This window comes from Acanthochromis polyacanthus, chromosome 6, assembly GCF_021347895.1.
Source record: "Acanthochromis polyacanthus isolate Apoly-LR-REF ecotype Palm Island chromosome 6, KAUST_Apoly_ChrSc, whole genome shotgun sequence".
In the NCBI taxonomy this organism is placed as follows: domain Eukaryota; kingdom Metazoa; phylum Chordata; class Actinopteri; family Pomacentridae; genus Acanthochromis; species Acanthochromis polyacanthus.
Window position 1 is genome coordinate 2,620,141 of NC_067118.1, and position 26,005 is coordinate 2,646,145.

General features: G+C 40.2%; 2 protein-coding genes across 2 annotated transcripts in view; one reads left to right on the forward strand and one right to left on the reverse strand.

Moving 5' to 3' along the window:
* LOC110950444 (neural cell adhesion molecule L1.1-like) overlaps positions 1-26,005 on the forward strand; it is a 139,646-nt gene that overhangs the window by 95,842 nt on the left and 17,799 nt on the right. Inside the window, 12 exon segments of the mRNA XM_051949515.1 lie at positions 3,608-3,740; positions 5,080-5,264; positions 5,411-5,542; positions 11,227-11,370; positions 11,462-11,573; positions 12,892-13,076; positions 15,227-15,386; positions 17,082-17,209; positions 17,296-17,397; positions 18,055-18,261; positions 18,481-18,551; positions 20,316-20,541. Of these exon segments, the coding sequence (XP_051805475.1) occupies positions 3,608-3,740; positions 5,080-5,264; positions 5,411-5,542; positions 11,227-11,370; positions 11,462-11,573; positions 12,892-13,076; positions 15,227-15,386; positions 17,082-17,209; positions 17,296-17,397; positions 18,055-18,261; positions 18,481-18,551; positions 20,316-20,541 (1,785 nt within the window).
* Positions 20,548-25,195, reverse strand: LOC127534403 (uncharacterized). Its single transcript, XM_051949507.1, has 2 exons — positions 24,601-25,195; positions 20,548-24,164 (listed from the first exon to the last, which is right to left on the reverse strand). The coding sequence occupies exons 1-2, from the start codon at positions 25,126-25,128 to the stop codon at positions 23,415-23,417; spliced, it is 1,278 nt and encodes a 425-aa protein (XP_051805467.1). The 5' UTR covers positions 25,129-25,195; the 3' UTR covers positions 20,548-23,414.

Below are 26,005 nucleotides of genomic sequence, written 5' to 3' on the forward strand. Positions count from 1 at the left end.
CATATTTTTGAAGGTTTTCAGGTTTTTTAGAGAAGTTGGACGTAGTTTTGGTCATTTTAGAAGGTTCAGAAACCATTTGGACAATTTTGAGGTTTGTTGGAACACTTACCGTCTCATCCTGGAAAAGTTTAAGAAATTTTTAAATCATTTTTTGACATTTCTGATATTTCAGATGTTTTTGGACACATTTCTAGTGATTTTGAACAAGTCATGAGTCATTTTAGACAAACTAAACCAGAGAACACATCCAAGGTACCAGTGATTGTTTCTATGACTCCATGTCAAAGACATTAAACTGTTCACACTGGGATACATCCCATAATACTGATGCAAAGGTGGTTATCTGTTAATTGGAAAGATTTTAAAGCATTTTGGATAATTCTTTAGTTATTATAGTTAGTTATTTTGAACCGTTTTGTGTCATTTTGTTCAAGTTTTGAGAAAGTTTGGGGAATGTTTAAGTATTTTTGGGAAATTTTCAGTTATTTTGGACAAATTTGTTTTAAAGAAGTCCATCCATCCATCCATCCATCCATCCATCCATCCATCCATCCATTTTCTTCCGCTTATCCGGGGCCAGGTCGCGGAGGGAGCAGGCAAAGCAGGTCGTTCCAGACGTCCCTCTGCCAAGCAACGCTTTCCAGCTCTTCCTGGGGGATCCCAAGGTGTTCAGAGGCCAGCCGAGATATATAATCCTTCCAGCAAGTTCCTGGTCTACCCCGGGGTCTCCTCCCAGATGGACGTGCTCAGAAAACCTCCAAAGGAAGTCTCCCTGGAGGCATCCGAATCAGATGGCCAAACCACCTTAAATGGCTTCTTTCGATGCGAAGGAGCAGCGGCTCTACTCCGAGCTCCCTCCAGATGTCTGAGCTCCTCACCCTATCTCTAGGGCTGAGTCCAGCTATTTCGGCCACTTGTATCCACGATCTTGTTCTTTCAGTCACTACCCAAAGCTCATGACCATAGTTGAGGGTTGGAACGTACATGGACTGGTAAATCGAGAGCTTCGCTTTACGACTCAGCTCCGTCTTCACCACGACGGTTCGGTACAACGCCCACATTACTGCTGACGCCGCACCAATCCGCCTGTCCATCTCTCGCTCCATTTTCCCCATCACTCGTGAACAAGATCCCGAGATACTTAAACTCTTTCGCTTGGGGAAGCAACTCCCCCCCAACCCAGAGGGAGCAATCCACCATTTTCCAGCAGAGAACCATGGCCTCGGACTTGGAGGTGCTGATCCGCATCCCTGCCGCTTCACACTCGGCTGCAAAACGCTCCAGAGCGTGCTGGAGGTCACGGTCTGAGGACGCCAACAAAACCACATCATCCACAAAAAGCAGAGATGCAATCCTGAGGCTCCCAATTCGAAAACCTTCCCCACCATGACTGCGCCTCGAAATCCTGTCCATGAAAACCACAAAGAGGATTGGAGACAAGGGGCAGCCCTGGCGGAGTCCAACACCCACCAGAAACGTGTCTGACTTAGTGCTGAGTATGCGGACACAGCTCTCACTTTGGTCATACAGGGACCGAACGGCTCGTAACAATGAGCCCGGGACCCCATACTCCCGCAGTGCCCCCCAGAAAGACCCTCGGGGGACACGGTCATAGGCCTTCTCCAGATCCACAAAACACATGTAGACTGGTAGGACATACTCCCATGGCCCCCTCAGCAGCTCCGCAAAGGTAAAGAGCTGGTCTGCTGTTCCACGACTGGGACGGAATTTACATTGCTCCTTCTGAATCCAAGGTTCGACTATCGGTCGGATCCTCCCTTCCAGCACCCTAGAGTAAACTTTCCCGGAGAGGCTGAGAAGTGTGATACCGCGGTAGTTGGCACACACTATCTGGTCCCCCTTCTTGAAAATAGGGACCACCACCGTGGTCTGCCACTCCACAGGTACTGTACCCGATGCCCACACGACATTGTATAGACGTGTCAATCAAGACAGTCCAACAATGTCCAGAGCCTTCAGCATCTCAGGGTGAATCTCATCCACACCTGGCGCCTTGCCACCAAGGAGCTTCTTAACTACCTCGGCGACCTCTGCCATGGATATGGACGAAGATCCCCCCGAGTCTTCAGGCTCTGCCTCCTCCAAAAAGGACGTGTTTACCGGGTTCAGGAGTTCCTCGAAGTGCTCTTTCCACCACTTGAAGATATCCCCAGTATGGATCAACAGTTCTCCACCCCGACTGTACACAGCCTGAGCGAAGCCCTGCCTCCCCTTCCTGAGGCATCGAATGGTTTGCCAGAACTTCCCCGAGGCTGACCGAAAGTCCTTCTCCATGGCTTCCCCGAACTCCTAACACACCCAAGTTTTAGCTTCCACAACCGCCACAGCTGCCACCCTTTTGGCCAGCCGGTACCTGTCAGCTGCTTCGGGAGACCCCCGAGCCAACCAGGCTCGAAAAGTCTCCTTTTTCAGCCTGATGGCCTCCCTCAAAGCTGATGTCCACCAGTGAGTCTTTGGATTGCCGCCGCGATAGGCACCAGTGACCTTCAGGCCACAGCTCCGAACAGCTGCTTCTACAATGGAGGCTTGAAAAAGGCCCACTGAGACTCCAGGTCCCCAACCTCCCCTGAGATGCAGGAGAATTCGGCACATAAGCACAGACAACAGTCAGAGTTTTCCCCTCTGCAACACGAAGTCGCAGAGAGGCGACCCTCTTGTTCTCCGGGGAGAACTCCAACAAAGTGGCGCTCAGCCAGGGGCTTGTGAGTATCCCCACACCCGCCTGGCGCCTCTCACTTTGGGCAACTTCGGAGTAGGAGAGAGTCCAAACGTCTCTCCAGGATTCTGGTTCCAGAACCCTTGCTGTGCGTGGAGGTGAGCCCAACTATATCTAGCCACTATGACTCCACCTCCCGCACCAGCTCAGGTTCCTTCCCCGCCAGTGGGGTGACGTTCCATGTCCCCAGAGCTAGTCTACGCCACCAGGGGGTGGCATGCCCAGACGCCCGCTCCTACCTACTGCCTGGTGGACATAGCACCCGACCCCGATTTCCTGCCCTGTATGTGGTGGGCCTACTGGGCAGTGGCCTCGTGTTACTTCTTCGGGCTATGCCCGACCGAGCCCCACGGGACCCCAAGGCTTGGCCACCACATGCTCCACTACGAGCCCTCCCCCCCCGCAGGCCTGGCTCCAGGGGAAGGCCCCGGTTTCCCTAACCTGGGCGAGGTAGTGGCTTCACCATTTTCTGTTTTCATCGAGGTCTTCTGAATCGCTCTTAGTCCGGTCTCTCACCCAGGACCAGTTTGCCTTGGGAGACCCTACCAGCGGCTTATGCCCCGGACAACATTGTTCCCAGGATCACCGAGACACTCAAACCCCTCCACTCCAAGTTCCCCTCTAGAACTTTCTCCAGGAGAAGTTCTCCTCTGTGGACTTCAAGGACCTGGAACTCTGGAAATATTCCCAGTATGAAGGTAGAACTCTGATCATTAATAAAGTTCCTGCAGATAAAAAACCAGATGGTTGTGCAGAGGTTCTGTTTGTTTTTTCTCCCTGTTTTCTGCTTTTTAAAGGTTAAATCTTGTTGTATTGATTAACTTCACTGATTGGTTTATTGTGTTTATCTCACCTGTCATCTGTCTTCAGGTAACGCCGTCCCTCAGGCCAGGAAACCTCATTTCTTCGTTCCTTTTCAACCTCCTGGATCTTCTGAACCTCGAAGTTCAGTTTTAGCACTCAGAGGAAACAGTCTGACGCTGGAATGCATCCCTAAAGGCCTGTAAGGATCCATACACTGTCTGTTTGGGTTCTTCATGGTGAATTATAATGAAAATAAACAGATTCTCAGCTTCGTTAGCAGTAAAATCAGTGCATGAAGTTAACCGAGAGAATAAATTAACTATAAATGAACATGAAAAAGCAGTAAACAGATGATTATTGATATTAAACATCAATTAAAAGACATTAATTCAACATTTTAGTTCTAAAAACTTCTCAGAAATCTTTAATTTACCAAAGAAATGTGTGTCACAATATTTTGTACGTAATTTTAAAATATTACAGTAAATTTTACCAGTTTACTACATTAAATCAAAACATGTTTTTAATATTCATTTACACACACATATACAAATTTACTGTTTGTTTTTGTGGTTTTACTGATATTTCTGTGAAGGAACAATCTGTGGAAATAAAAAGGCAAAAAAGAAACCAGCAAAATTGTATTGTTATATATCTATAAATATATATATATATATAATAAGAAAAAAGTAATCCAGCAACTGGCGCAACAGTATAACGGTAAAATAACAGACAACGGGTTTACTTTAGCATAATTTGATTTTTTTAGAGATATTTACACATTTAAAAACAAGGAAATTACAATAAATATGATTAAAATAATGATGATATTATAAATAATCAAGCTTAATACTGCAAAATTGTAATATTAATATTTTTATATTATATCGTTTGACGTTTAAAAAAACAGCAACTCTTAAATAGTGTCTTAAGACTAGTGAGTCCGAATCTGTAGTTAATTTAGATCCATGGGATTTTTAAAAAATAATAATATAATAATGAATTGTGTATATTTGGTATTTATTTAATATTTCAGTTATCTGTATTTCGCTTTGACAGTTTAACATTTAACTTTGCAATAAATCTGATATAATTCGAGTCAAAACAAGTAACTTTATAGAAGAAAACTTGTATATTTGACAGATCGGTAAACTTAAGAATCTTAAGAATTACATCCACCTATGAAACTAAGAGATTCACCTTTGAAATCATTAGTATTAAACACATAATTCTGATGATATAATGTGAATAAATTCACTCAGTTTTATTCATATTTTCATGTGCTTTTGTGTGAAAATCAGAAATAAATCAGAAAATCATGAGAAGTCTGTAGATGTTTTATCCTCTTTATTAAATCTTTCATCTCAGCTGTTTCCCCTAACAGTTGGTCTCCATGGTGATAAACGGGTTTCATTAACGATGAAACAGAATGTGGCATCATTAACGACTTAATCTGCTTCATTAGGTTCTGATTTCTTCCATCGGTCCATCAGACACCTCCTCACTTCACCTCACCTCCTTCTTCTCCTCCTCCTCAGACCGACCCCTAAGGTGGAGTGGGTGAAGAGAGATGGATCTCTGGAGGACACCAGCGCTGAGGTGGAGAACTTTGGCCGGTGGCTTTACTTCAGCAGTGTCCAGCAGCAGGACGATGGAGAATACGAGTGTCGAGCCTCCAACATCCATGGATCGGTGGTCCACTCCTTCAGCGTGTCCGTGGAGGGTGAGGAGACATTACTGTCCTGGAGGACAATCTGAAGGACTAAACCAGATAGAAGATAGAGAATAATCAGAAGGAAGCTAACATCTAGAATAGAAACAGTAAATATTTAAAAGAGATGTTTTCTTTTGTGCTTGTTCTCCGTCCAGCTGCTCCCTACTGGGTGAAGGAACCTCAGAACCTCCGCTATGCTCCTGGAGAAACCGTCCGTCTGGACTGTCTGGCTGAAGGCATCCCCAAACCTGAGGTCACCTGGAGCATCAACGGGATACCAATCACAGGTCAGCAGGTCTTCTTCTGTTCTCAGGTAGAACCCAACAGCTAGTCCACCAAACAGGAAGTGACGAATCGATCATTTAGTCTGACGGTTCTGTCCATATGTCTCCATGGTGACCACAACTTCCTCCTCCTACTCTAGCTCCTCCATCTTCTTCTGTGGTTCCTTGTGAGTCTGATGGAGTTCAGGGTGGAACTCTGCTTCAATTCCTGTCTCTCCAGATGTGGCCTCTAACTGTCCGTCCATCCAGATGTGTCCTCTGTCTGTCTGTCTGTCCAGATGTGTTCTCTAACTGTCTGTCTTTCCAGATGTGTCTTCTAACTGTCTGTTCAGATGTGTCCTCTCACTGTCCGTCTGTCCAGATGTGTCCTCTAACTGTCCGTCTGTCCAGATGTGTCCTCTAACTGTCTGTCTGTCCTTCCAGATGTGTCCTCTAACTGTCCATCTGTCCAGATGTGTCCTCTAACTGTCTGTCTGTCTTTCCAGATGTGTCCTCTAACTGTCTGTCTGTCTTTCCAGATGTGTCCTTTAACTGTCTATTCATCCAGATGTGTCCTCTAACTGTCCGTCCGTCCAGATGTGTCCTCTAACTGTCTGTCTGTCTTTCTAGATGTGTCCTCTAACTGTCTGTGTCTTTCAAGATGTGGCCTCTAACTGTCTGTCTTTCCAGATGTGTCCTCTGTCTGTCTGTCCAGATGTGTCCTCTGTCTTTCCAGATGTGTCCTCTGTCTCTCCATTCAGATGTGTCCCCTAACTGTCTGTCTGTCTTTCCAGATGTGTCCTCTGTCTGTCTGTCCAGATGTGTCCTCTGTCTTTCCAGATGTGTCCTCTGTCTCTCCATTCAGATGTGTCCCCTAACTGTCTGTCTGTCTTTCCAGATGTGTCCTCTGTCTGTCTGTCTTTTCAGATGTGTCCTCTAACTGTCTGTATTTCCAGATGTGTCCTCTGTCTGTCTTTCCAGATGTGTCCTCTGGCTGTCTTTCCAGATGTGTCCTCTAACGGTCCGTCCATCCAGATGTGTCCTCTAATTGTCTGTCTGTCTTTCCAGATGTGTCCTCTAACTGTCTGTCTGTCTTTCCAGATGTGTCCTCTGTCTGTCTGTCTTTTCAGATGTGTTCTCTAACTGTCTGTCTTTCCAGATGTGTCCTCTACCTGTCTGTCTTTTCAGCTGTGTTCTCTAACTGTCTGTCTTTCCAGATGTGGCCTCTACCTGTCTGTCTTTCCAGATGTGTCCTCTAACTTTACTGTCTTTTCAGGTGTATCCTCTAACTGTCTGTCTTTCTTTCCAGATGTGTCCTCTAACTGTCTGTCTGTCCTTCCAGATGTGTCTTCGAACTGTCTGTATTTCCAGATGTGTCCTCTGTCTGTCTGTCCAGATGTGTCCTCTGGCTGTCTTTCCAGATGTGTCCTCTCACTGTCCGTCCGTCCAGATGTGTCCTCTAACTGTCTGTCTGTCTTTCCAGATGTGTCCTCTAACTGTCTGTCTGTCTTTTCAGCTGTGTTCTCTAACTGTCTGTCTTTCCAGATGTGTCCTCCAACTTTCCTCTTTTCAGGTGTGTCCTCTAACTGTCTGTCTTTCTTTCCAGATGTGTCCTCTAACTGTCTGTCTGTCCTTCCAGATGTGTCCTCTAACTGTCCATCTGTCCAGATGTGTCCTCTAACTGTCTGTCTGTCTTTCCAGATGTGTCCTCTAACTGTCTGTCTGTCTTTCCAGATGTGTCCTTTAACTGTCTATTCATCCAGATGTGTCCTCTAACTGTCCGTCCGTCCAGATGTGTCCTCTAACTGTCTGTGTCTTTCAAGATGTGGCCTCTAACTGTCTGTCTTTCCACATGTGTCCTCTGTCTGTCTGTCCAGATTTGTCCTCTGTCTTTCCAGATGTGTCCTCTGTCTCTCCATTCAGATGTGTCCCTTAACTGTCTGTCTGTCTTTCCAGATGTGTCCTCTGTCTGCTTGTCTTTCCAGATGTGTCCTCTAACTGTCCATCTGTCCAGATGTGTCCTCTAACTGTCTGTCTTTTCAGGTGTGTCCTCTAACTGTCTGTCTTTCTTTCCAGATGTGTCCTCTTACTGTCTGTCTGTCTTTCCAGATGTGTCCTCTAACTGTCTGTCTGTCTTTCCAGATGTGTCCTTTAACTGTCTATTCATCCAGATGTGTCCTCTAACTGTCCGTCCGTCCAGATGTGTCCTCTAACTGTCTGTCTGTCTTTCTAGATGTGTCCTCTAACTGTCTGTGTCTTTCAAGATGTGGCCTCTAACTGTCTGTCTTTCCAGATGTGTCCTCTGTCTGTCTGTCCAGATTTGTCCTCTGTCTTTCCAGATGTGTCCTCTGTCTCTCCATTCAGATGTGTCCCCTAACTGTCTGTCTGTCTTTCCAGATGTGTCCTCTGTCTGTTTGTCTTTCCAGATGTGTCCTCTAACTGTCCATCTGTCCAGATGTGTCCTCTAACTGTCTGTCTGTCTTTTCAGGTGTGTCCTCTAACTGTCTGTCTTTCTTTCCAGATGTGTCCTCTAACTGTCTGTCTGTCCTTCCAGATGTGTCCTCTAACTGTCCATCTGTCCAGATGTGTCCTCTAACTGTCTGTCTGTCTTTCCAGATGTGTCCTCTAACTGTCTGTCTGTCTTTCCAGATGTGTCCTTTAACTGTCTATTCATCCAGATGTGTCCTCTAACTGTCCGTCCGTCCAGATGTGTCCTCTAACTGTCTGTCTGTCTTTCTAGATGTGTCCTCTAACTGTCTGTGTCTTTCAAGATGTGGCCTCTAACTGTCTGTCTTTCCACATGTGTCCTCTGTCTGTCTGTCCAGATTTGTCCTCTGTCTTTCCAGATGTGTCCTCTGTCTCTCCATTCAGATGTGTCCCCTAACTGTCTGTCTGTCTTTCCAGATGTGTCCTCTGTCTGTCTGTCTTTCCAGGTGTGTCCTCTGTCTCTCCATTCAGATGTGTCCCCTAACTGTCTGTCTGTCTTTCCAGATGTGTCCTCTGTCTGTTTGTCTTTCCAGATGTGTCCTCTAACTGTCTGTCTTTCCAGATGTGTCCTCTAGCTGTCTGTCTGTCCAGATGTGTCCTCTAACTGTCCATCCGTCCAAATGTGTCCTCTAACTGTCTGTCTGTCTTTCCAGATGTGTCCTCTGTCTGTCTGTCTTTTCAGATGTGTTCTCTAACTGTCTGTCTTTCCAGGTGTAGCCTCTACCTGTCTGTCCGTCCAGATGTGTCCTCTAACTGTCTGTCTGTCTTTCCAGATGTGTCCTCTCACTGTCTGTCTGTCTTTCCAGATGTAGCCTCTACCTGTCTGTCTTTCCAGATGTGTCCTCTAACTGTCTGTCTTTTCAGATGTGTCCTCTAACTGTCTGTCTTTCTTTCCAGATGTGCCCTCTGTCTGTCTGTCCGTCCAGATGTGTCCTCTAACTGTCTGTCTGTCTTTTCAGATGTGTTCTCTAACTGTCTGTCTTTCTAGATGTACACACGTGGACAAAATTGTTGGTACCCCTCAGTTAAAGAAGGAAAAACCCACAATTCTCACTGAAATCACTTGAAACTCACAAAAGTAACAGTAAATAAAAATTTATTGAAAATTAAATAATCAAAATCAGCCATCACTTTTGAATTGTTGATTAACATAATTATTAAAAAAAACAAACTAATGAAATAGGGCTGGACAAAAATGATGGTACCCATAACTTAATATTTTGTTGCACAACCTTTTGAGGCAATCACTGCAATTAAACGATTTCTGTATTTGTCAATGAGCGTTCTGCAGCTGTCAACAGGTATTTTGGCCCACTCCTCATGAGCAAACAGCTCCAGTTGTCTCAGGTTTGATGGGTGTCTTCTCCAAATGGCATGTTTCAGCTCCTTCCACATATGTTCAATGGGATTCAGATCTGGGCTCATAGAAGGCCACTTTAGAATAGTCCAACGCTTTTCTCTCAGCCATTCTTGGGTGTTTTTGGCTGTGTGTTTTGGATCGTTGTCCTGTTGGAAGACCCATGACCTGCGACTGAGACCAAGCTTTCTGACACTAGGCAGCACATTTCTCTCCAGAATGCCTTGATAGTCTTCAGATTTCATCGTACCTTGCACACTTTCAAGACACCCTGTGCCAGATGCAGCAAAGCAGCCCCAAAACATTACTGAGCCTCCTCCATGTTTCACCGTAGGGACAGTGTTCTTTTCTTCGTATGCTTGCTTTTTGAGTCTATGAACATAGAGTTGATGTGCCTTACCAAAAAGCTCCAGTTTGGTCTCATCTGTCCAAAGGACATTCTCCCAGAAGCTTTGTGGCTTGTCAACATGCATTTTTGCAAATTCCAGTCTGGCTTTTTTATGAGTTTTTTTCAGCAGTGGTGTCCTCCTTGGTCGTCTCCCATGAAGTCCACTTTGGCTCAAACAACGACGAATGGTGCGATCTGACACTGATGTACCTTGGCCTTGGAGTTCACCTTTAATTTCTTTGGAGGTTGCTCTGGGCTCTTTGGATACAATTCCAACGATCCGTCTCTTCAATTTGTCATCAATTTTCCTCTTGCGGCCACGTCCAGGGAGGTTGGCTACTGTCCCGTGGGTCTTGAACTTCTGAATAATATGAGCCACTGTTGTCACAGGAACTTCAAGCTGTTTAGAGATGGTCTTATAGCCTTTACCTTTAAGATGTTTGTCTATAATTTTTTTTCGGATGTCCTGGGACAATTCTCTCCTTCGCTTTCTGTTGTCCATGTTCAGTGTGGTACACACCTTTTCACCAAACAGCAGGGTGACTACTTGTCTCCCTTTGAATAGGCAGACTGACTGATTATGAGTTTGGAAACACCTGTGATGTCAATTAAATGACACACCTGAGTTAATCATGTCACTCTGGTCAAATAGTTTTCAATCTTTTATAGAGGTACCATCATTTTTGTCCAGGCCTGTTTCATTAGTTTGTTTTTTTAATAATTATGTTAATCAACAATTCAAAAGTAATGGCTGTTTTTGATTATTTAATTTTCAATAAATTTTTATTTATTGTTACTTTTGTGAGTTTCAAGTGATTTCAGTGAGAATTGTGGGTTTTTCCTTCTTTAACTGAGGGGTACCAACAATTTTGTCCACGTGTGTAGCCTCTACCTGTCTGTCTTTCCAGATGTGTCCTCTAACTGTCTGTCCAGATGTGTCCTTTAACTGTCTGTGCAGATGTGTCCTCTGTCTGTCTGTCTTTCCAGATGTGTCCTCTAACTGTCTGTCTTTCCAGATGTGTCCTCTGTCTCTGTCCAGATGTGTCCTCTAACTGTCTCTCTATTCAGAAGTGTCCTGTAACTGTCCATCCATCCAGATGTCTCCTCTGTCTGTCTTTCCAGATGTGTCCTCTAACTGTCTGTCTGTCTTTTCAGATGTGTCCTCTAACTGTCTGTGTTTTAGATGTGGTCTCTAACTGTCTGTCTTTCCAGATGTGTCCTCTAACTGTCTGTCTGTCCTTTCAGATGTGTCCTCTAACTGTCTGTGTTTTAGATGTGGTCTCTAACTGTCTGTCTTTCCAGATGTGGTCTCTAACTGTCTGTCTTTCCAGATGTGGTCTTTAACTGTCTGTCTTTCCAGATGTGGTGTCTAACTGTCTGTCCATCCAGATGTGGTCTCTAACTGTCTGTCTTTCCAGATGTGGTCTCTAACTGTCTGTCCATCCAGATGTGGTCTCTAACAGTCTGTCTTTCCAGATGTGTCCCCGGACCCTCGGCTCAGTTTTGCGTCTGGAGCCCTGATCCTCAGAGACGTGGGGTTTTCCGATAACGCCGTTTATCAGTGTCAAGCCTCCAACCATCACGGATCGATTCTGATCAACTCCTTCCTGTTCGTCGTCGGTGCGTTTCCTGACTGTCTGACAGGCTGATTGATCCCTGATCGATTGATCGGTTGTTGATTGGTTACTGATGGTGTCCGTGTGTCTCTCAGAGCTTCCTCCTCAGATCCTGTCCTCTGACGGCGTCGTCTACAAAGTGATGGAAGGAGGAGACGTCCAGCTTCACTGTGAGTCCTTCGGCTCCCCGAGGCCTTACGTCACCTGGTAGGAAAATCCAGATGTTTGTATACTTTTATCCAGATGTTCTTATACTTTTATCCAGATGTTTGTATACTTTTATCCAGATGTTTGTGTACTTTTATCCAGATGTTTGTATACTTTGTCCAAATGTTTGTATACTTTTATCCAGATGTTCTTATACTTTTTCCAGATGTTTTTATGCTTTTATCCAGATGTTTGTATACTTTTATCCAGATGTTCTTGTACTTTTTTCCAGATGTTTTTATGCTTTTATCCAGATGTTTGTATACTTTTATCCAGATGTTTTTATAGTTTTATCTGATCTGGGTTTGATTTTCAATCTCTGAATCCTGTAAGAACGTTAGAAAAATCAATTATCTCTGAAATATCACCAAAACTACAACATTTATAAAGCAGAAACTGTAACAAGTAAAGGATATTATTGGATTATTAACTTTCTGACAGTCCTTGAACACATCATGTGTGACGTTCAGGTCCAAATAAATAGATCCAACCTTCACATTTCAGCAAAATCATTTCATTTCAAAAAGTAGGAAATGAATGAATAAGTTAGGAAGTAAGAAAGGATGAGAGGAAGGAAAGAAGAGATGAATGGAAAAGTCCAAAATAAAGGAGGAACAGAAAGAAAAGAAAAGGAGGAAATAAAGAGGAGAGAGAAGAAAAATATGAGAAAAAACTAACAGAATAATAAAGAAAAGGATGAAGAAATGAAAAATGTGAGAAAGAAAAATTTGAACATCAGAACCTTTTATTAAACTGTTTGTTTTCTGTAAAAACTACTTTCTGGTTTAAAATGAAGCAGCTTCGCCCTCTGGTGGCTGCAGGAAGAGAAACACTGAAAAGAACAACAGAACCTAAAAAAGAACCATAAAACTACCTAAACAGAACCACAATTAAACCTAAAAAAGAACTAGAAAAGAACCTAAATAGAACCACAATACAACCCAAAAAAGAACCAGAAAAGAACCTAAATAGAACCACAATAAAACCTATAAAAGAACCGAACCAGAACCTCCATTCTGCAAACTAACAGTTTCTGTGTTTCTATGGAGAAAAGAAAGACTAAATGTGTTAAAATCTGTTTTAAATGCTTAAAACAGCAGCAGACTGCTATTTACTATTTACTATTTCTGTCATTATTTCCACATTCATTTGTATTAAAACTGATCTTTATGGTTCATTTTCACTGAGCAGCTCCACATTATTTCAACTTCATGTCTCTGAAAGTGTTTTTTTCTCAGACAGAAGCTGTGAAGTGTTGAGGATTTGTTCATTAAACCACTTATTGATCGTCTTCTGTTGATGTTTTCTTTTTCTTCAGGGAAAGAGAACATCTGGTTCCTCTGCTCTCTGACCCTCGAGTTTCTCTTCTGACCAATGGAACCATCAAGGTTTCCAACGTGACCCACGAAGACGGAGGAGTTTACACCTGCTTCATCAAGAACTCCAGCGTCTCCTCCGTCACGAAGTCCACCATCTCCATCACTGCCAACCTGGAAATCTACAGTCAGTACCCAGTCCTTACAAAATAAAAGTCTAGAAATACCAACATCTCCATCACAGCCAACCTGAAACCCCACAGTCAGTTATTATCCTTTACAAACTAAAAGCCAACAGTCTGTACCTAGTCTTTACAAAATAAAAGTCTAGAAATACCAACATCTCCATCACCGCCAACCTGGAAGTCTACAGTCAGTAACTAGTCCTTACAAAATAAAAGTCTAGAAATACCAACATCTCCATCACATCCAACCTGAAACCCCACAGTCAGTTATTATCCTTTACAAACTAAAAGCCTACAGTCTGTACCTAGTCTTTACAAAATAAAAGTCTGCAGTCAGTCCTCAGGCTCTGCTTCTATTTTTGTACTTAGTTTCTTTACAAACTAAACGTCTACATCAAATAAATGTCAAGAAATATTAATTGTGTAAATAAATTTGAATAAAAAAGCCCATAAAATATCTGTCACAAAATATTAAAAGATCTAAATTAAATATAATAATAAAAATGAATTTATAATATGTGGAAAAATATTAAATCCTACTGAATATGTGCAAAATTAATTTTAAAATCTTAAGAATATAAACATTTCAGAAAATATAATAAAATTGTTGAGAAATGTTAGAAAATTAAAGAGTTGTCAAAATATTTCATAAAATTGTCCAAAAATTTTAATATATCAGAAAATGTTAATGTAATAATATCCAACAGTATTAATGAAATGACAGAAAGTCCAAATAAAATGTCTGAAAAATGTTAACAAATTTTCAAAAAATATGAATAAAATGTCAAAATGCATCAAAATTTTCAGACAAAATTTCAGAAAATTATAAAAATGTCATAATAATAATAAGTTGGAAAGTATTTATTTAAAAAGTAAATAAAATATTTTATAATATAATTTTTTAAATTGGCAGAAACTTATATCAAACATCCAGAACATTTTTTAAATGTCAAAATATGATGAAAACCATATTACTATTTTAGAAAATAATATAATATAATAGTAATGTCAGAAAAAAATAATAAAATGTAAATATGTCCAGATATATACATAAAATGTTAGAAAATTATTAAAATGTTAGAAAACACTAATATGTTCGAAAAAATATAAATGTGTTTGAATCCTCAATGAACTGCCAAAAATAATGATATTTCAGAAAATATTAAACAAATGTCTGGATCTTATCCAAAATTAACAATAAATTGTCAGAAATATCAAATACTTAAGCAATTGTTAATATATTTGTCACGGACGAGCGGGTGGACCCGAGCAGAAAGCCACACTACCAAGGCTGGCTGGACGAAAGTGATTTTATTGTGGGGGCTGAGTAATGGTGGCTAGGTGGGGGAAAACCAGGGTGCGGGAGCAGGGGGGTCCAGGCAGGAGTGGGGGGGTCCAGGCAGGAGTGGGGGGTCCAGGCAGGAGAAACCGGTGACGACTTGTCGGGGAGAGCCGGAGGGGAAGGAGGATGGCGGGGAATCCCGGACAGCTGAACTGAGGGAGGCAGGAGAAAACAAGGTCAGAAACAAGGTAAGAACTCAAAACAGATTTGTACAAGGGCTAGAGAGCAAACCGAACTGCATGGTTCTTGTTTAATACTCTGGCAGGGAGTGGAAGGCTGAGCTGGTACTTATTGTTGAGGTGAGTCATTAGTGAGATGATCATCAGCTGTCCGGGAGCCGTGGAGATGGTTGATTGCCTGAGTGGAGTCAGCTGAGAAGCCAGACTCCACTCAGGCACCGAGCTGCAGGGGAAGACACAGGGCAGAGGAGTGGATGGGAGACAGACAAGACAGACAGGGCAGAGGAGCGGATGGGAGACAGGCAAGACAGGAGAAGGGAGCTGTGACAATATTAATGTAATAAAATGTCAAAATCGTAATTAAATGTGTGGAAAATGGCAATAAAATCAAACTAAATCAATAAATAAAATTATTAGAATATCAAATAACATGACTGTCTCTAAAAATCTGAATGAAATATATTACTGAATAATAAGAGCAATATTAATATGTCTGAAAATGTAACTAAAATATCAGAGAATTTCTAAAATGACAATAAAAACTGATTTCTTCATCTTTGTTTTAATTTAAAATGTTCCTATGTTGGTGTTGTTTGTTCTTATTCCTGTTAATAAACGTTTTCCCGCTCAGATCGGACCATCGTTCACTCCGGACCTCAGGATCTTCGGCTGCTCAGAGGAAGCGATGCTCTGCTCGACTGTCGTTTCTACAAAGATCCTCGACTTCACAAGGTTCAGGTGGTCTGGAAGAAAAACGGACACAAGCTGCAGGAATCCTCCCCCGATGACAAGTAAAGCCAAAAAACACTAAAACAAAACACTAAACTCTGTCAGAGGACTAAAAATCTAACAACAAACCTTTTATCAGCAACATTAAAAAAAGTCCTATGTAGAGTTTGAACCTGATTGGTTAGACTCAGAGAATACAAAAAGCTGATTGGTTCAAATCAAAAAGTTCCATTTTTTTATGTTGTCTTAATGTTCTGATGTTCTAAATGTTTGAACAAAAACCTCCATGTTATCACCATGTTTTCCAGTGTTTGCTCATCCTCATGACATGTCAGAAAATATTAGTACAAAATTATCTAAAATAAGTTTTTAAAATTTCAGAAACATATTTAAATGCCAAAAAAAAAGTCAGAATGTGTTAGGTAAGCATAATATGTAAGAAAATCTGAATAAATGTCAGGAAATTATTAAACCATGTGAAGGTATGACCTCACCCTAACCCTTACTGGTGTGGTAGCGCAGTGAGTGAGAATAAATGAGTGAAAACAGAGAATAAATAAGAAGTTGCACATGTGAAGTCGTAGAGAGTTTATGTTGATGTTTACAGTCGTCTGTTTAAAAGACGGTTGGCGGTGGGAAGGAAACAGTTCCTGAACCAGTTTTACATCTCAGGCTGTGGTACTTCTTGTCTGAGGGTATCAGGGAAACTATCCAGGGGCAGGATGAGCGAGGTCCCTGGTGCTCCTCAGCGTTCCTGACAGGCAGCATTGTTCAGTCAGGTTCCTTAAAGGTGGCATCGAGACGCTGATGATCCTCTCAGCAGACCTCACCACTCTGTTCAGTGCCTTACAGATAGAGGCACTGCTGAGTAATGAACCCTAACTACAACCCCAGCTCCAACCTCACCCAAACCTTAATCCCAACTCCAAACTCAATCTCAACCCCCACCTCAACCCCAGTCTTAACCCAGACCTCACCTCCAACTCCAACCCAATCTCAACCTCAACCCTAACACCAATCCAAACCCTAAGCTTAACCCAAACTACAACCTCAATCTCAACCCTAACCCCAGACTCAACCTCAATTTCAACTCCGACTCCAACCTCAACACCAACACAACCTTTACATCAACCCCAAGTCCAGCACCAGTCCTAACCCTAACCCAAACTACAACCTCAAGCTCAACCCCAACCCAAACCTCAGCCCCAACTCCAACTCCAACTCCAATCCCATTTTTTGTTGTCTACTGTTTAATGCTGGTTTCTGAGCACCAATCCCGGCCATGGAAACTACCGCATGCTCTTGTAGATATGGGGGTTTCTGGTGACGAGTTGGCCCTGACCATAGAAGCAACAAACAGTCTTCTCTAACAGTTGTGGTATGGGGTCTACCTGACCTGGGCTTGTCATGAACGTCACCAGTTTTTTCAGATCTTTTTCTTATCCTCTCCACGTTTGGATACATTAAAGATGTCTCCCACCTAAGCTCTAATCAATGATTGGTTGAATCATTTAAAGACAGGACAAGACTTTTGTCCTTGCAAAAACAGATGTTCTGGGCTGTTTTGTAGTTGGTAACAGATTTCATTCCCTGCCTCCGTCTCCTGGTGTCTTTCTGTCTGTGGGTCCTTTTGGCCAATCAGATTGCTTTATTCAGGTTGAATCATGCTGCTCTGGGGTCAGCTGTGTCTCTGGATTGTATTAATTAATTTATCTGGACTAATTTAACCTGATGACTGTCTGTGTCTGTTTTTCTAGATACACAATCTTTGAGGACCGAACGTTGAAGGTGACCAACGTCCAACCAGACGACACCGCCGCCTACAGCTGTGAGGTCATCACCAGCCTCGACCACGTGAGCTCTGGAGGATCCATCACAGTCGTTGGTACGTAGCTGTGTGTGTCTGGGTGTCTGGGTGTCTGTGTTAATGTTGCTGTTTGTTTGTGTTAACATAGTTGTGTTGTCCCTCAGCTCCTCCAGATCCTCCTCATCACCTGACTCTGTCAGATACGAGGGACGACAGTCTGACTCTGAGCTGGACTCCAGGAGAGTCGCATAACAGCCCCATCACAGGTACACAACAAACACACAACAGCCCTGTCACAGGTACACAACAGACACACAACAGCCCCATCACAGGTACACAACAACAAACACATAACAGCCCCATCACAGGTACACAACAACAGACACACGACAGGTACACAACAGACACACAACAGCCCCGTCACAGGTACACAACAAACACACAACAGCCCGTCACAGGTACACAACAGACACACAACAGCCCCATCACAGGTACACAACAGACACACAACAGCCCCATCACAGGTAAACAACAGACACACAACAGCCCGTCACAGGTACACAACAGACACACAACAGACACACAACAGCCTGTCACAGGTACACAACAGACACACAACAGACACACAACAGCCCCATCACAGGTAAACAACAGACACACAACAGACACACAACAGCCCCATCACAGGTAAACAACAGACACACAACAGCCCGTCACAGGTACACAACAGACACACAACAGACACACAACAGCCCGTCACAGGTACACAACAGACACAAAGTTCTTTCTCGTGATGCACAGAAACGTTTCTGTAGCCAGAAATCAACAAAGAAAAGGATCCAGTTTAAATTTTATTTTAAAAAAAAAACATGAAAAAAATGTCTGCAAAGCGTAATTTTTTTTTACTGCTTTTTGTTCCCAAGATTTCCTAGTGGAGGCCCGGGAGGAGCAGCACCAGGAGGAGGTCCAGTGGAGGTGGGAGCTCTGGGAGAAGGTTCCAGGAGACGTCCAACACCGGCAGCTGATGCTCCATCCGTTCTCCACCTTCAGCTTCAGGGTGACCGCCGTCAACGAGCAGGGAAACAGTTCCGCGAGCCGTCCGTCGGAGCGCCACAGCACGCCACCCGCTGGTAACTAGGCACTAAGCATTCTGGAAAATTAGTCATTAGAATGGCACAACATGCCACCCCCTGGTAATCAGGCGCTAAGCATTCTGGGAAATTAGTCCTTAGTCAGAACGCCATAGTGAGGAGCAGCAGACCATTCTACAATGCAGAATAAACTGGCTAAGACTAACCCAGAAACTGCTTCCTGTCTCTTTAAACTGTTTCCTGTCTTTCCTCCTCCAGTTCCTTCCAGTAACCCAGTAAACGTCACCAGTAACTCCTCAGAACCTGGAACATTAGTCATCACCTGGGCGGTGAGTTATTAATTAATATGTAGTGGAATGATTCTACATCAGCTCTAAAACTCAGTTAAACGTCACCTCAGTTCAGTTCTTCTGGTTTCAATCTTCTGGATCATCTTTGACGCCTCTGGACAGAACTGGTCAGTTCAACTAAACTTGTTTTTCTGACTCAGACTTGTTTCTTCATCAGTCCACAGGTTCTTGATGGGTTTAAGTCAGGGCTTTGGGGAGACCAGTCTAGAACTTGGATTAGAACTGGTTTCAGACTGTCTTAGACAGGTCTTGGACTATTTTTAGCTTAGGTTTGGTTTTGTTTCTGATTTTTTGCTGGTTTTAGACTTTTTTATGACTGGTTTGGGACTGTTTCTAAAACTGTTTTCAATTTAAGTTTAGGACTGGTTTCAGACTGTATTTTGACTGGCCTTGAACATTTTTTGGACTTTAGGTTTGATTTTGGTCCTGGTTTCATACCTTTTTAGGACTGGTTTAGGACTGATTTCACACTGTCTTGGACGGATCATAGACTTGTTTAAACCCAAGAACACCAAACCTACCATCAAGCATGGAGGTAGCAGTAGCGTGCTCTGGAGCTTTCTCGAAGAGCTTCTGGACTGGTTTCAGAGTGTATGTTGGACTGGTTCTGGACTTTCTTGGGACTGGTTTATGTTTGGTTTCAGTCTTGGTTCTCCTGGTTTTGGATGTGATTTAAAGTTGGTTTAGGATTTATTTTACTCTGGATCTGGTCCTGGATGAGGACTGGTTTAGGACTGTCTTGAGCTGATCTTTTTTTTTATCCCCAAGAACACCAAACCTACCATCAAGCATGGAGGTGGCAGTATCATGCTCTGTGGAACTGGAGCTTTACTCAAAGTAAATGGAATAATGAAGAAGGAGGATCACCTCCACATTCTTCAGGAAAACCTAAAACCATCAGCAGAAGGTTGATCTTGGACACAGTTGGATGTTTCAGCCAGACAATGAGTCCAAACACACATCAGACGTGGTCAAGAAATGGTTCCATCAGGATAGAATGAAGGTTCTAGACTGGTCTCCCCAAAGTCCTGACTTAGACCCATCAAGAACCTGTGGACTGATGAAGAAACAAGTCTGAGTCAGAAAGACAACAAGTTTAGCTGAACTGAACCAGAATTTATGAGTAAGTTAAATTGATAGTATGATGATGCCACCTCCATGGTTGACAGTAGGTATAGAGTCCAGAGGAGTCAAATATAAACCAGAAGATTGAAACCAGAAGAACTGATCCAAATATTCACATCTCATGTTTCCAGAAGACCTTTAATGTTTATGTTTCAATTATTCCATCATAGAAAATTCAGAGTTCGAAGACTCCCTTGAAACTAAAGACTGAATGATAAACATGGACTTTATCAGTGGATGTAAACTTTGGTTCATGACTACACATATTGTTAATATCAGTATATGTCAATATGTACACAAGAAGAATTCTTAAATAAAATGAGTTACAGGGTAAACTTTGTTAAACTGAATGTACAACTGTTGTGAACCTTGAAGCTCCCTGAAGATTCATTGTCAGAAAATCCGACTCAGAAAAGAACAAATCTATTGCACAAAATGGCCACACAAGTCAGAAAACAACCACAAAAAGATTCAAAGTTTATTAAAAAAAATAATAAAAAATTAGAGTCAAGGCTGAAACAGAGACTTGTAAAATGACAGACAAGTGAAGCAAACCATCCTCCAGCAGACACAGACCTCCAGAAATGGGTCTCTGATTGTGTTATTTTGCGGCTGCAGGAGATGTCGAAGCGTTTCCACAATGGTCAGGACTTCCAGTACAAGGTCTGGTGGCGGAAGGCCAAAGGCAAAGACCTACACTGGAACACCGGCTTCGTCAAGTCGCCGCCCTTCCTGGTCAACAACACAGGAACCTTCACATCCTTCGAGATCAAGGTTCAAGCCGTCAATGCTCTCGGAGTAGGACCAGAGCCGGAGGCCAAGATCGGACACTCCGGAGAGGACAGTAGGTCACCTGAACGCACCACAGCACAAAAAATACCACACCACCTTTATAAACAGCTAACGGGTTCTCAGACAAAAGAACAGTCAAAAAAAGTCAAAGATGAAACAAATCGTGTTTTGTTGCTTCGTGTCAGTTTGTGTACAGTGTTTACCATTTTAAGTCTCATTTATGTCATTTTGCATCTAATTCTTGTCACTTTTTGTGTACTTTTTACCATTTTATCTCATTTTTATCACATTTTTGTCATTTATGTCATTTTTTGTCATTTTATATCAGTTTTTGGAATTTTTTATCTCATTTTTGTAATTTTGTAATCTTTTTCTTATTTTTGTAATTTTGCCTAAGTGTTACCATTCTTTGTCGTGTTTTTGTCATTTTACGTCATTTTTTAATCAAATTTTTGTCATTATTTGTCTTGTTTTCACCATTTTAAGTCTCATTTTATGGCATTTTTAGTCATTTAGTGTCTTGTTTTTTATGCTAGTTTTGTCTCATTTTCTCTTTGTCTTTGTGTTATTGTCACATTTTTTTGTCTTTTTGTGTCCCGTTTTGTTGTTTTGTATCTAGCTTCTGTCATTTCATGCCTCATGTTTGTCATTTTATGTAATTTTTGTCTTTTTTTAATCTTCCTTTTTCCTTTTTTCATATTCCATCTCATTTCTTTTGCTTTACGTCATTGCGTGTCTCATTTTTGGAATCTTATACCTTGTTTTTGCTTTTTAATGACTAATTTTCTTTTTGTTTTGTGTTGCTATGCCACATTTTTGTAATCTCATGTCTTGTATTTTTTTGTTTTGTGTCGTTGTTTCTCTCATTTTTGTCATTTTGTCTAATCTATTTTCTGTCTTGCATTTTGTGTTTAGTCTATACATTTTTTTGCAACTTTTTTTGCTTTGTGTCATTTTGTGTCTCGTACTTGTTGTTTTGTGTCTAGTTTTAGTAGTTTTATGTCTTGTTTTAGTTATTTTGACTCATTTTCTTTTAGTTTTTTGTCACATTTTTGTCTTTTTGTTTCGTTTTGTTGTGTTGTGCCACTTTTGTCATTTTATATCATTGTCCTTCTCATATTTGTCATTTTATATCTCATCTTTTTTTGTTTTGTATCATTTTTTGTCTTGTTTTAGTTGTTCACTGTCACACTTTTGTAATTTTATGTCTCATATTTGCCATTTTATGTCTTGTTTTTGTTCTGTGTCATTTTGCATCCAGAATTTGTCATTTTCTGTCATTTTTCTGTCATTTTTTGTCTCATTTTTGTCATTTTGTGTCCAATTTTTGTTGCTTTTTGTCAAATTTTTAAATTTTAGGTCATTATTTTTGTTCTGTGTCACTGTGTGTTTCCTTTTTTTGTCGTTTTGATTCTTCTTTTTTCTATTTTGTGTCTCATTTTCTTTTGTGATTTTCCACATTTCTACTGCTTGTGTCTAGTTTTTCTCGTTTTGTTTCTGATTTTTTACATTTTGCATCTCGTTTTTCTTGTTTTGTGTCCCATGTTGTCAGAACAGCCATGAAGAAAGAGAGAGAACTCAGAAATGTCTTCTGAGCAGACAGACACCTTGTTAAAGTTAGAATCTGCAGATTGAACCGGTCAGACCCAGAAATCCTCCAACGTTTCCCACAAACTGAGCTCCACATTCCAGCAGCTGAACCAAACACAGAAGATTCCTGACTCCTGACCCGGAGACATTTTTCAGAACATAAAGAAGAATTATGTGAGAGCACTGAACAGCAGAACGTCTGTTCTCCATCACAACCGCCACGTTTCACTGCAAAAAGAGACATTCAGGGTCAGTATTTCTGCACAAAAGGCCTCAAAGAGGAGCGAAATCAGCTGTTTTCTACCAGAATCCCTCGTAAAAAACCCGATTTTATGGCCTCAATTACAGAAATGTCTTCTGTCGACATGGTTTACACCCGATGTATGAATATCTACTGACATCTTCAGATTTTAACTTGTCTTGTGACGATAAAATACAGAAACAACTTTGGTGTTTATAAAACAGTTTAATCAAAAAAATGGACCCGTCAAAGTTTCAGCTTTCCGAAACTTTGAATGCATCGTGTATAATACGCTTTTTAATTGGAAAACTTAAAGATATGTGATCTTCTAGCTGATATTTCATCTGAATGCCTTCAAGCTTCATGTTTAGTTCCAGATTGTGATCTGATCCGTCATCATGAAGGAAAACAGGCGTTCTGCTGTTCACATCATCTGTTATGTTGGGAAAAAAACACCAGATTCTGTCAAACAAAAAACAAAATTCTCTTTGGTTTCTGCAACTGTCTGACAGTCCTTGAACGAGTCATGAGTATTGAACAGTTCTGTCTGGAAAATGAGTCGAATCTGAGCTTAAAATCCTGATTTTACATGAAGAAAATCACAGTTTGCCAAAGATAAAACACTTTGCACCAACTATTCTGTAAAACACAGTAATTCAGAAAGATTCCAGGTTGAACTGCAGGCAGTGTTTCCTCAGAGAGACTGAGAGGAAAAGCAGTGAAATAAATGCAGCAGAAACAGTGAGCAGAGGATCTAGTTGTTGGAGATCCATCCAGCATGGAGAAACATCTTTCTACTGCTGATGAGCGGAGGAGAGAGGAAACGTCTGGAAACATGGAGATAGAAAAACATCTACAGGATGAGGACATAAAGTTACTGTTCAGACTTGTTTTAGAAAAAGTTCAGCTTCAGTGTTTTATTCGTTAGCTGGTTTCCATCGTTCTGAGTTCTCCATCCTTCCTCATGGTTGTTCTGATAAAATGAGACACAAAACAAGGAAAACAAGCGGAAAATTACAAAAATGAGACACACAATGACACTAAACAAAAAAAAAAGAGACAAAATGCCCAAGTGAAGACACAAAACAACAGAATTAAGACACGAAACAACAAAAATAAGACACAAAACAACAAAAACAAGACACAAAATGACAGAAATGAGACACAAAATGACAGAAATGAGACACAAAATGACAAAAATGAGACACAAAATGACATAAATGAGGCACAAAATGACAAAAATGAGACACAAAATGACATAAATGAGGCACAAAATGACAGAAATGAGACACAAAATGACAGAAATGAGGCACAAAATGACAGAAATGAGACACAAAATGACAGAAATGAGGCACAAAATGACAGAAATGAGACACAAAATGACATAAATGAGGCACAAAATGACAGAAATGAGGCACAAAATGACAAAAACTAGACACAAAATGACAGAATTGAGACACAAAATGCCAAAAATAAGACACAAAATGACACACAGTGACACAAAACATACAAATCAGACATAAAATGACAAAAATCAGTAACCAAAAGGCAACAACGAGACACAGAACAACAAAAACTAGAGATAAAATGACACAAAACAAGAAATAAGACACTAAATCAGACGCAGGTGTCTGATTGTTGTTGAGGCTGCTGTGAACTGATGGTGAGGATTGAACAGAAACCATCAGATAAAAGCTTTTAGAAGCTGTAAAACTTAAATACCTGGTAGTAAGTAAAGAATTCTGTAGTCTGCTTATGAACAGTAAACAATGTAAACATGTTCTAGTAAACAACACAAATACAGTTTTAAACATGTAAATAACAACACAAATACAGTTTTGAACCTGTAAATAACAACACAAATACAGTTTTAAACATGTAAATAACACAAATACAGTTTTAAACATGTAAATAACAACACAAATACAGTTTTGAACATGTAAATAACAACACAAATACAGTTTTGAACATGTAAATAACAACACAAATACAGTTTTGAACCTGTAAATAACAACACAAATACAGTTTTGAACATGTAAATAACACAAATACAGTTTTAAACATGTAAATAACAACACAAATACAGTTTTGAACATGTAAATAACACAAATACAGTTTTAAACATGTAAATAACAACACAAATACAGTTTTGAACATGTAAATAACAACACAAATACAGTTTTGAACATGTAAATAACACAAATACAGTTTTAAACATGTAAATAACAACACAAATACAGTTTTGAACATGTAAATAACAACACAAATACAGTTTTGAACATGTAAATAACACAAATACAGTTTTGAACATGTAAATAACAACACAAATACAGTTTTGAACATGTAAATAACAACACAAATACAGTTTTGAACCTGTAAATAACAACACAAATACAGTTTTGAACATGTAAATAACACAAATACAGTTTTAAACATGTAAATAACAACACAAATACAGTTTTGAACATGTAAATAACACAAATACAGTTTTAAACATGTAAATAACAACACAAATACAGTTTTGAACATGTAAATAACAACACAAATACAGTTTTGAACATGTAAATAACACAAATACAGTTTTAAACATGTAAATAACAACACAAATACAGTTTTGAACATGTAAATAACAACACAAATACAGTTTTGAACATGTAAATAACACAAATACAGTTTTGAACATGTAAATAACAACACAAATACAGTTTTGAACATGTAAATAACAACACAAATACAGTTTTGAACCTGTAAATAACAACACAAATACAGTTTTGAACATGTAAATAACACAAATACAGTTTTAAACATGTAAATAACAACACAAATACAGTTTTGAACATGTAAATAACACAAATACAGTTTTAAACATGTAAATAACAACACAAATACAGTTTTGAACATGTAAATAACACAAATACAGTTTTGAACATGTAAATAACACAAATACAGTTTTAAACATGTAAATAACAACACAAATACAGTTTTAAACATGTAAATAACACAAATACAGTTTTAAACATGTAAATAACACAAATACAGTTTTAAACATGTAAATAACAACACAAATACAGTTTTAAACATGTAAATAACACAAATACAGTTTTAAACATGTAAATAACACAAATACAGTTTTAAACATGTAAATAACAACACAAATACAGTTTTAAACATGTAAATAACACAAATACAGTTTTAAACATGTAAATAACACAAATACAGTTTTAAACATGTAAATAACAACACAAATACAGTTTTGAACATGTAAATAACACAAATACAGTTTTAAACATGTAAATAACAACACAAATACAGTTTTAAACATGTAAATAACACAAATACAGTTTTAAACATGTAAATAACAACACAAATACAGTTTTGAACATGTAAATAACAACACAAATACAGTTTTAAACATGTAAATAACAACACAAATACAGTTTTGAACATGTAAATAACAACACAAATACAGTTTTAAACATGTAAATAACAACACAAATACAGTTTTGAACATGTAAATAACAACACAAATACAGTTTTGAACATGTAAATAACACAAATACAGTTTTAAACATGTAAATAACACAAATACAGTTTTAAACATGTAAATAACAACACAAATACAGTTTTGAGCATGTAAATAACACAAATACAGTTTTAAACATGTAAATAACACAAATACAGTTTT

Excerpts from the sequence above, each read along its gene's own strand:
- LOC127534403 (XM_051949507.1), bottom strand. The coding sequence starts at position 25,128 with ATGTTTAAAACTGTATTTGTGTTATTTACATGTTCAAAACTGTATTTG. Across the intron at positions 24,165-24,600 it reads TGTATTTGTGTTATTTACAT|GTTCAAAACTGTATTTGTGT; the intron begins GTTCAAAACTGT and ends TGTTATTTACAG.